General features: G+C 40.7%; 1 protein-coding gene across 4 annotated transcripts in view; it reads left to right on the top strand.

Annotated features, from left to right (window-relative positions):
- SGT (UDP-Glycosyltransferase superfamily protein) overlaps window positions 1-12290 on the top strand; it is a 104055-nt gene that overhangs the window by 78612 nt on the left and 13153 nt on the right. For all 4 annotated transcript variants that reach the window (XM_088956390.1, XM_088956392.1, XM_088956391.1 and 1 more), the window contains exon 9: window positions 11660-11790. In XM_088956390.1, coding sequence (XP_088812516.1) covers window positions 11660-11790 — 131 coding nt within the window. The remainder of the gene's footprint in view (window positions 1-11659; window positions 11791-12290) is intronic.

Below are 12290 nucleotides of genomic sequence, written 5' to 3' on the forward strand. Positions count from 1 at the left end.
AATAAGGAATCAATTGGAGTCCCCTGACCCAGTCCATATTCAGCACCACTTTTGTTTTCAAACTCTGAGGAGTACATCATGTAAACACTCCAAATATGATTTCAGATGACTTCTACAAGTATGCTGGATAAGAACAAGCAATAACTGAGTTCAGCCGACCACAAGGAAACAACACACTGAGTTCAGCCGACCACAAGGAGGCAACACACTGAGTTCAGGCTTCAAGAAGAAATCAGAAACTCCTAGGCACTGTGCACTTAGCCGAAGTACCTTTTCAAGGTTGTACCAATCGGTATTGCTGAATAGGCCTTTTCACAAACATAGTGTGGTCAATAGAGACAACCCCACTGTCAAAGAAGAGAGAAGACCCCAAAAACTGTTCGTACAACCCTCTAAAAACAGCCGAACAAGAGTAACAATACACAACCTTGTTATAGGGATGTTTCGGCAGGTTTTAACAGTCCAAGAAGAAGGGAAAAACGGCCCAGAAATTTCTGGGTTAAACTAGATTTAATGCAGTTGAAGGTAGTATAGAACAACTAGGATTTTCGAACAATTCAATAGTCCAAACACAGTCGAAGGTAATGCAAAACAGAACCAGAAAAACTGAGCACAACTTACAGTTCGAGCTTCAGCAGTCCAAACACAGTCGAGCTTCAAAAGCAGAACCGAGCTGTTCCCTTTCCCTTTTTTTCTTCTTCTCTGGTTCTTCCTAGTCACCGAATCCCTTCTCCAAGAGATTCTAGTCTTGGGCTTGTCCAATGACCTCCAAGAATCAGGCAGTACGTGACTAAGCCTCCAGCCCTAGGACGTTCAAGTTCAGATATGCTCTGATACCATGTTGAAACTGAAGGAGAGGAGACGTGTGTTTCGGCAATGAGGGTTCTGAGAAGAGTTTTCGAACAGTCTCTATCTCAGCCCTCTAACACTGTTTTATAAGATATTTTTGAGTAATTACAAGGAGGCCCTTAGTTGGGCAGAATTTACAAAGAACATAAAAAAATAACTTAACATGACAGGATGGGCCCAAAATAACAAGAAGAATAAACAACCTATGGGCCATTCGGCCCATCTTCTCTACATCCTCTTTTCACAAATAGTGTGTGATTAGATTGACATTTCTTGTATCCTTTCTGCTGAACCGCAACATGGAATCTGCTGAACCAGGCTCTTGGTGATTGTTTCAGCCCGTATAAAGACTTTTTCAACTTTGCACACCTTCTGTTCATAGCCTTGAGCTTGAAAACCAGGGGGTTGTATCATGTAAACTTTCTCTTCAAGGTCACCATTCAAGAATGCATTCTTGATATCAAGCTGATGTAGATCCCAGTCAAGGTTAGCAGTAAGAGAGAATAGAACTCTAATAGAGTTCATCTTGGCAATAGGAGCAAAAGTCTCTGCATAATCAACTCCGTACACCTAAGTAAACCCCTTTGCCACTAAACAAGCTTTATACCTCCCCACCGTTCCATCAACCCTATGTTCGACTGTGAACACCCATTTACATCCAACTGGATCCTTTCCCTTAGGAAGATCTACAAGTTCCCATGTGCCATTTTTATGAAGGGCATTAATTTCTTCCTTCATAGCATCTATCCATTCAGGTATTGAAAGAGCTTCTGCCACATTCTTATGGATAGGGACACTGTCTGTCAATGGAAGTAAGAAATGCACGAAAAGAGGGAGAAATGTTCTTATAGGAAACAAAGTGGGACTGGGGTGTTTAGTGGTGCACGATCTAACACCTTTCCTGTGAGCAATAGGAAGGTCAAGGTCATTAGCAATAGAGGTATCAATTGTAATGGGGTCAGGGACATCATTGTTTGGTACCTGAGTGAGTACGATCCGCCCCCAAGGAGTTTGATGGCACTGGAGGTACAACTTCTAGATTCTCCACAGCTCTTGAATTTGATTGGCCTTTGTGACGACGGAAGAAGACACGAAAAGGCGGAGGATCAGGAAGAGGAGGGAGCTGAACCAGTTTCTCCTCATTCCTACACTCCCCCTGAGGAGAAACAGGGAAAAAAGGCTCATTGTCAAAGAAAGAGACATCCATGGAAACATAGAATTTTCGAGAAACAGGATCAAAACAACGGTATCCCTTCTGAGTGAAGGAGTACCCCAGGAATATGCAAGGAATAGCATGATAATTCAATTTCCCACGAGTGGGAGACAGATTTTGGATAAAGCATCGATAACCAAATACGCGAGGAGGAATGGGAAGAAGGGGGGCTTTAGGGAAGAGAAGCTAAGGTAGGTAGAACAAAGGACAACCTCAAGCCAAAAATGTTTGGGGACATTCATATGGAGTAATAAACCCCGTGCCACTTCAAGGAGATGGCGGTTCTTTCGTTCAGCAACACCATTTTGTTGTGGTGTTCGGGCACAAGAGCTACGGTGAAGTGAACCACGCGAAGCAAAGAATTCCGTGAGATCACTATGAAAATACTCTTTCACATTATCTGACTGAAAAATTTGGATTTCAGTTTGGAATTGAGTGAAGACCATCCGCTGAAAATTTTGGATAATTTTGGTACTTTCTCCCTGGTTTGCATGGATATACCCAAGTATATCTAGAATAATCATCAATGATGGTGGTAAAATATTTGTAACCACTCTCAGATGGTAAAGTAACAGGGCCCCACACATCAGAATGAACAATGTGAAAAGGAAATTCAGATTTACTATTTTTTGGAAGAAAATGAGTTCTACAGTGTTTACTCAATTGACACGTTTGACAAAGTTGAAAACAACCCTTTGAAGTATGGGACTGTGTAAGATTAGATGAAAACCAGAAAAACAAGCAAATGAGAAGATGAGAGTTTCAAACTAACTCTCCCTCTAACACTCTAGAACAATTTTATTAAGTTAATTCTTGAATAATTACAAGAGAGGCCCTTGGTTGGGCAAGAAATTACAAAAACACAGCATAGAAGAGTATGGGCCCAGAATAAGGCCCATTACAGAGAAGAACATAAATATAACATAGAATGACAGCCTATGGGCCATTCGGCCCATCTTCTCTACAGACAAGAGAAATCTGAAACAAACACTGACTTAAACAGATTTGGAAACACCACTTTCAAAGACTCAAAAGATAAATGACCAAGGCGACAATGCCATAAATAAACTTGACTCTTACAGGATTGACTCTTAGACTCTGTAACATGAAGACCAGCCTTATTCTTCAGCATGTAAAGTTCATCAACCATACGTCCTCTACCAATCGTCCTCCCCGAGGCCAGATCCTGGATCACACAGTAAGAAGGTAAAAAGGTCAGTAAGCAGTTTAAGGAATTAGTAACACTACTAACAGAGAAAAAATTAATTGGAAATTTTGGAACATGTAAAACATCAGAGAGGGTAAGGACAAGGGGAAGAGAGACGGTTCCTTGACCAGCTATGGAAGCATATGATCCATTAGCTAGTCTCACCTTGTCTCTTCCAGAAAGAAGGTGATAGATTTAAAAGTAAGAGGACGTATCAGTCATGTGTTTTGATGCTCCAGAATCAATGATCCATGGAGAGTCGAGGGTATGAGAAGCAACATGGAAAGCTGTGGTAGAGTTACCTGATGTAGACGCAATTGAGGTTGAGGGAGGAGCATCCATCTGACGAATTGCTCTACCATAGAGCTCTAAATGGTCACGGAAGGAATTCATAATATCCTCCCTTGGGTCAGATCCAGATGAATGTGTCTGAGTCACAGTATGGATGGGGGGCTGATTTTCTCGAATAGCCATGTTGGCCATAGTGTGTTTCTTTGTACCTTGCTGTCTTGACCTTTTATTCGCATCTGAACTTTGCTTCTTATTCAGATCTTGAGCCCATTTCAGCTTTTCGTGGAGATCCCAACATGTATCCCGGGTGTGTCGGGGCTTCTGGCAATGAGTACACCACAAATTGTCTTTGTCATCCATTTTTTTCTGAAGTTCTCGTTTCTTGGAAGAATTTCCTCCACTAGTAGTAACACTCCCTTTCGCGGCCAACACAACTGCATCTCCACCAGAACTGTTCATCAGATTCCTTCTGCTTTCTTCAGATTGTACAAGAGCATAAACTTCCTGGACTGATGGAAGATCCTTAGAACTGAGGATCTGGACCCTGATAGACTCATATGTAGGGTTCAAACCATGTAAGAAAGCAAACACTCTCTGTTGGGAGATGAGTTTTTGGTACAGTTTTGCATCTTCATCACACTTCCATTCCACACTCTGATAATGATCCAACTCCTTCCAGACAGAAGTCAAGTCAGAGTAATATACAGATAGACACCTCTTCCCCTGCTTACAAGTAGACGATTCTGCCTATAGTTGGTAGATTTTTGCATAGTGTCGCAGTTCCGAATATGTTGATTTTGCTTGTTCCCAGATCTCATTTGCTGTTTCAGCACACATGAAATTCCTCCTTATTTGAGGTTGCATAGAGACTAAAAGCCAAGACATAACCATGTTGTTTTCCTGATTCCATCTATCATATTCAGCACTCTGAGAATGTGGTATTTGTATTCTCCCATTAATATAACCTATCTTCCCCCTTGCAATGATGTACAGCTTGATCCCTCTTGACCATCTAAATAATTTAAACCATCAAGAGGGACAACAGCCATGGGAAAAGATAGGTCCATACCCCCACTCATTCCATTCAGTATTGAGGAAACTTCGGATGTAGCAGAATCTTCACCACTCATGATTTCAGATTCAAAAACAACACCAAAAAACTGCTGTTGCAGCACATAAACAAAGTCCTTACGACCTACGGTTTCAACTTCCAGACCTTCAGTCCACCAAAAAGTTGCTATTGCAACACATAAACAAGGTCCTTACGACCTACGGTTTCAACTTCCAGACCTTCAGTCCACCAAAAAGCTACTGTTGCAGCACATAAACAAGGTCCTTACAACCTACGGTTTCACAGGGATCAAACGACCCCACAAAAAAGTAAAAGAAAGAGGTGCAGCTCACCTCACATCCAATCGGCAAACCTAGAACAGGTCCAGCACAGGCACATGACCAGAAAGGAGAAGAGAGTAAACAAAAGGTACTTCAGTCGAACATCAGGACAGCCGAACAACAGATGAGAACAAAGTAAAAGAAAGGTACTTCAGTCGAACATCAGGGCAGTTGAATAACAGATGAACAACAAATGATAGCTTCTGAAAGTTTGTCACCCTCGAAACATTGTCTTTTACATGCTGATAGAGGAAAAGACAGATTGCTCGACTTCACCCTTCAGACCTGGATGTCCTGCTCTGGTACCGTGTTGCACAGGAAGAAGAGAGAAAGGGAGAGAGGAGAGGAGAGACAAGAGGATTGAGAGTCCAAAGAGATACTGCAGGTGGCGCAGTATGTTATATTTATACTAGGGCGACAACAACTAAACATAAAGAAAAGGAAAAGTACAATAGTACCCCTGCGGTACTATACATATATAAAATAGCTTCTGTTAACAAGGTTAAAAATTTGAGGCAAAGAGAGAAGCAGGTCTCTGTTTACTTTTCAACCTTAAAATCCTTGTGGCATGAAATTGACCATCTTGAAACAATTGAGTGGGAGAGTCGAAAGATGCACAAATATATAGAAAGCAGGTTGAAACTAATAGAGTTTTTGAGTTCCTAGCTGGACTAAACTCTGAATATGACATTGTGAGACAACAAGCCTATTCCCTAGTGCATAGTGAAGAAACTAGGAGAAAGGTTATGTTGCAGCAACAACCCTTCGAATCAGCCTTGGTAGCAGTTAGACCTAAATCTAGGGGGGATAAGGAGAAGAAGGAAGCTAAAAAGAACTTAGTATGTGAACACCGCGAGAAACCTAAACATATTAAGGACACCTATTGGAAGTTGCACCCTCATCTAGTTCCAGCAAAGCTCAGAAATAAGAAAGGGAATGCTAATAGTACAACTTCATCAGGCACAAGAGGCACTCCTCTAGATAACCTAGTTGTAGTCTGAGTTGCTTTGACTCAACTAGAAAATGAATTTAGTAATTCAACTCAGCCTACATCAGCTCAACAGCCATTTCAGCCCTTGCTCATATAGGTACAAGAGCTACTGTTTGTCATGCTTCTGTCCCAGGTAATAATAGACCTTGGATAATAGATTCAGGTGCTTCAGATCATATGACTAGCATATCTACTCTATTTAGCACCTATTGTTTATCCTCTAGGAGAGACAAAGTTTCTATTGCTGATGGCTCTCTTGTACCAATTTCTAGCAAGGGAGACATTAGATTATTAGATACTATCACCCTATCCTTAGCTTTGCATGTTCCCAAGCTTAGTGCTAACTTACTTTCAATTAGTAGTATTACTAAAAATCAAAATTGTTTTGTAACTTTTTTCCCTGATCAGTGTATTTTTCAGGATCTGGAAACGAAGAAGGTGATTGGGATTGGTCGTGAGATGAATGGAGTCTACCTACTGGAACATTCACATGGGGAGTAGAGTGAAGCAGGGAAATTGTTTGTTTCTCAGTCTTGTAGTAAGATTATGTTTTGGCACAACTGCTTAGGTCATTTATCTATTGGGTCTTTAAAGAGTCTTTTTCCAAACTTGTTTGAGTTAGTAGAAGTGTCTAGTTAAAATGTGAAAGTTGTGAACTTGCAAAACATAGTAGATCATCTTATCCTTTAATTTATAAAAGAAGCAACCTTCCTTTTGAAATTGTGCATACCAATGTTTGGGGCCCTACCATACTCCCACCATGGGGGGGTACATATATTTCTTATTATTTGTTGATGACTACACCCATTTTTCATGGGTCTATCTTATGCACTCTCGAGATGAGGTCCCCTCTCTGACCCAAGCTTTCCATGAGATGATCCTAACTCAATTTGAAACCAAGATCAAGATTCTTAGATACGATAATGCCAAGGAATACTTTGCAAAACCCTTGGCATCCTATCTCCTTAATCATGGGATCATTCATCAGAGCACCTATCCTCGCACACCTCAGCAAAATGGGGTTGTTGAGAAAAAGTAGGCATATTTTAGAGGTAGCCAGAAGCATCATGCTCAACTCCAATGTTCCCATGCGCTTTTGGGGAGATGCAATCCATACAACCATATACCAAATTAATAGGGTTCCTTCATGGGTCCTAAACATGCAAACCCCGTTCAATCTTCTATATCCAGATAAGGACCTATTCACTATTCCCCTCAAAACTTTTGGGTGTACTTGTTTTGTTCAAATCCTTGGACCTCATCGCTCCAAGTTGATCCCAAAGCCACTAAGTGTATTTTCCTTGGGTATGCACAAAGTCAAAAAGGATATTGTTGTTATGAGCCATTTTCAGGGAAGCGCTTTGTGTCCATGGATGTCACCTTCCTTGAGGATATGCCCTACTATCATTAGGCTTCTCCTCAGGGGGAGAGTAGTGAGGAAGGGATTTCAGTTTCAGCTCCAAGAGTTCCTTTACCTGTCCCGGTTACTGAGGGGGGGAGTTGCGAAGAAGGTTGTCAAAAATACAAGGAGTTGAGAGTGTATCACAAAAAGTGGTGGAGGCAGGTTGATTCTCATACTCAACAGCAATCCAGACCAATTCCAACATCTTCTACAACTCCAGATCCAGACACCACTACTGCTCCCACTGTTGATCCCACTGTTACAGATGACCTTGATCTTCCAATTGCTATTCGTAAAGGGAAGCGCTGTTGCACCTCATCCATTGCCCATTGCATCTCCAAGTTCCTTCCTATAATTGTCTCTCAGAATCCTATAGATCTTACTTGGCATCTATTTTTGCTATTCCTATACCCAGAAAAGTGCAAGAAACTCTTTTGATACCTGAATGGAAGGAAGCAGTGCAAGCAGAGATGGATGCTCTTGTCAAGAATAGCACATGGGAACTAGTTAACTAGCTTGAAGGGAAGAAACCTGTTGGATGCAGATGGGTGTTACTGTGAAATATAATGCTGATGGTATTGTAGAGAGGTATAAGGCCAGATTGGTTGCAAAGGGTTTCACACAAACTTATGGCATAGACTATATAGAAACCTTTGCACATGTTGCAAAAATGAACACTATCAGAGTTCTTCTATCCATTGCTGCAAACTTCTCATGGTCACTATTTCAGCTAGATGTTAAGAATTCCTTCCTCAATGGAGACTTGCAAGAGGAAGCATACATTGAGTTACCCCCTGGTTTTTATAGTACAGAAGTAGGAAAGAAAGTTTGCCTTTTGAAGAAGGCCTTGCACAAGTTGGAACAATCCCTGAGAGCTTGATTTGATAGGTTTAGACTCTGGCTTTGGACAAATTTGGATACATACAGGCTCAATTAGATCACACTCTCTTCTTTAAGAAGACAGGTCATTCCCTGACTCTACTTGTAGTCTATGTAGATGACATTGTGATAACAGGAAGTGACACTAGTGAAATTGAAACCCTTAAACAGCACCTTCACAAGGAATTTGAAGTGAAAGACCTAGGAAAGTTACACTATTTCCTAGGAATTGAGGTAGCTTGATCTAAGCATGACATTTTCATCTCCCAAAGGAAGTATGTTCTGGACTTATTGGAAGAAACTGTCAAGTTAGGAGTGAAGCTTGCTGATACTCCCATTGAGCCTAACCATAAGATAAGTGCAGAAAGTGGAGAACTCCTTGAGGACAGGGCTATGTGCCAAAGGCTGGTTGAGAAACTTCTTTATCTCTGTCTAACCCGACCAGATATTTCTTATGTCATCAGTGTTGTCAATCAATACATGCATTCTCCTAGGACCACCCATCTCCTTGTAGTAGAAAGGATCCTTGCCTACTTAAAGAGATGTCTGGGGAGAGGTATACTCTTCAAGAATAATGGTCATATGAAAATAGAAGTGTATATAGATGCGGATTGTGCTGGATGTGTTGATGATATGAGGTCCACCTCTAGATATTGTGCATTTGTGGGGGCAAATCTTGTTTCGTAGAGAAGCAAGAAACAAAATGTTGTTGCTCGCTCCAATGCAGAAGCAGAATACAGATCCATGGCTAATGGTGTTGTAGAAGTGTTATGGCTGAGATCCTTGCTTAATGAGTTGGAGGTTGATTATGAGAAGCCTTTGATGTTGTATTGTGATAATCAAGCTGCAATTATTATTGCCCACAACCCAATACAACATGATAGGACTAAGCATATGGAGGTTGACAGACATTTTATCCGAGAGCGAGTCGCATCTCAAGAAGTATGCCTTTCCTTACATTGCCTCAGACATGCAGTTAGCTGATCTCTTCACCAAAGCAGTCACAAAAGGCAAATTGGAGACAGATCTACGCAAATTGGGCATGACAAATATCTACTCCCAACTTGAGGGGGAGTGAAGAAATAGTTGGTTAGCCACGAGTGCGGGGTTCTATACCCGCACTCAGGCTCTAGTATGTGTGGTTTCATACCCACACCTAGTTGTTTCTAATTTCTTTTATTAGAAGTTTCTAATTTCTTTTAAGTTGGGGGCCGGGTGGCCTTATTGTTTCTAATTTTTGTTTATTTCCTATTCTTGTAAGGAACCTAAAGTTATAAATAAAGAAGTGTATGGGGCGGCAGATTATTAACCACCGAACCCCTTCTTTCTTTTCTCCTCTCTTCACTCTTCTTCCTCTCTCTCTCTCTCTCTCTCTCTCTTTTCTTCTCTTCGAACCTGTATTACTTCTCTAATACAGTAAACAGTTCTTCTTCTTCTTCTTTCAAGTGAGCTTAATGATACCCTCTTAAGGAGGTTTCCATTCGGTTGACAGTTTAGGTTTTATACTAGAACTTTTGGCAACTGCTTCCCAATTTCTCCATAAATCATCAAAGGAGAATGGAGAAAATAGTTCCAAGGTCTTTACCCAATTAATGGCTCTATTAATTAAGCAATCCCATACAATGATCTCGTTCCTTTCCTTTCCATCAAAGATCTTGGCATTTCTTTCTTCCCAAATAGTCCATACCCCATTGCATCCCAAAGACCTAAAACAAAGGGACAAGATATTAGTAAATGGTAACAACTTTCTCCACTTGCTTTGCAAAGGACACACCAGTTGGGGGAGAATTGAGACAAGGCCTTCTTCTTTGTAGGTTGTCCAAGGTGTTTAGTTTTTCAAGTGAGGCCTCCCAACAAGGGGCTTCCACTTCAGGGGGAACAGGTTTAGGCCAAACCTCTTTACAAGGGAAAGGCTGAGAGCTAGGGATAGAGCATAAAGAAGAGAAAAAGGAAGCGCAAGAGAATGTACTCGAAGGATTAGGGGACCAAATACGAGCTTCCGATTTAGAAGGGTCCAGACAGATAGGATCAAGCAAGCATAGTAACTGCGCTGTTTGGTTAAGCTCAGAATCTCTTAAATCTCTCTTGAGACCCAAATCCCAACTGAAACTAGAAGATAAGGAGGAGACAAATCGTTAAACTGGTTCATTTTTAAAGCGAGAGAGGGAATACAAAGGAGGAAAAAGGTCCTTGAGGGTTGAATTTAAGTCCTCCCAGAAAAGAACCCTATCTCTAGTTACCTGATTAAGTTTAAGAATTGTGGAAGAAGGCCATAGATTTCCTTCCAAGGAGAGTTCAATGTAGCCCTTTGAGAAATGCTAGCATCCCAACCATTGCCTTCTGCTCCGAGAAATTCGCCCCCCCCTCCCGAGTCACATAATTTCTCTTCCAGGCCACCAGTTTCTTAACTCACCTTTCCACCACGGGATTCCACAAGCTTCCCTCCCTAGGATTGACTCCTAATGGTAAGCCCAAGTATCTCAAAGGCCAACTTGATGTCAGACAACCTAATGCCTCAGCTACCTCATCCAATTCCTCCTCCTCTAAATTGAGCCCCACTTCACAACTCTTTTTGAAATTGATTTTTAGCTTTGGTACAACCTCAAACAGCTTTATCACCCCTTTCAAATTCCTTGCTATCTGAGGGTCCCCAATCTCACAAAAGAAAATAGTGTTGTCTGCAAACTGTAGGTGTGTAACAATAACGCCCTCTCTTCCAACCCTCCATCCTCTAATCAGATTCAGCCTGTCCGCTCTCAAAATAAGTCTACTAAAAACATCTGCTAACAAGGTAATGAGGAAGGGAGAGAGGGGATCCCCTTGTCTCAGTCCTCTAGTAGCTGGAAAGAAATCTCTAACCACTCCATTAACCAACACAGAATAATGAGCAGTTGTCAAACAGCCTTCAATCCAGCCACGCCACCTATCTCCAAAACCAAAATTCCTCAGAACTTCCATCAAGAATGACCAATCTACTAGAATGAGATTAACCTTGACTATAAATGTTTTTTTTTTTTGACAATTGAATGGCTGTTTTATTAACAAGATGAGAAAACTGTTACAAGCATCCCAAGGAGAGGCACGAGGTGCAACCTTGCATATAAATGTTCATATAACAATTCTAAAATTTTCATTTCATATAAAGATATTGGCATGGATATGGCACTGAAGATTGAACAAAACAGAATGGTGAAGCAGGATTCATTTAGCTGACCCCATATAGTTGGGACAAGGCTTATATGATGATAATGATGATTATATCCTATTAATGAGAAAATAAAGAATATAAAGTTGTAGCTGAATGCATGTCATTACATCTCATTCTTTTTGGTGCTGTCATCCTCAACTTCATGCTTTATTTGTGTCATACTGCTTCTTGGTAGGATTTTCTTTTTTCCTTTTATCTAAGTTGTAGTTTTGATTCCTTGTTTGCAGATTGGGGACCTAAGGTTGATGTGGTTGGTTTTTGCTTTCTTGACCTTGCATCAAATTATGAGCCTCCAAAAGATCTTGTAGAATGGCTTGAAAGAGGTTCAGAGCCTATCTACATTGGGTTTGGTAGCCTTGTAAGTTTTTTTTTTTTGGTTCTTTCTTTGATTCTGTGTACCTCTCTGTTTTGATTGTAACCAGAAATTATTGGCAAAGAACCAAATCAAAAAGGAATATGCAATAATAGGCAAAGGCTCTTAAGAGCTATGGCCAAAAACAACAAAAGATGAAATGAAAAATCTCACAAATGGAGCACAAAACACTAGAGGTCACATCAAACTTCTCCTCCAGGGAAAAAGTTAAATGTCATATCAACTTTCCTGCAGATGACAAACTAAAAAAAAAAAATACTACCAAAAAGGTTTCCAGAAATGTAAACTTCCATATCCCTGTTTTATGTTGGTGAAGACTCTAGCGCTCTTTCCTGTTGAATTGTCATACAGGATTTTTTTTTTCTTGAAACTTTCTCATTATTAGTAATAATGAAGACCAGAGTATCGCATAATAACTTTTTGATTCTCTTCTTCATGTTTCCTTTTTCTTTCCCTCTCCTCTCCTTCCTCCTCTCTTTCTCTTT

Source organism: Nelumbo lutea, chromosome 1 (assembly GCF_056320005.1).
Source record: "Nelumbo lutea isolate HS-2025 chromosome 1, American lotus-T2T, whole genome shotgun sequence".
NCBI lineage: Eukaryota > Viridiplantae > Streptophyta > Magnoliopsida > Proteales > Nelumbonaceae > Nelumbo > Nelumbo lutea.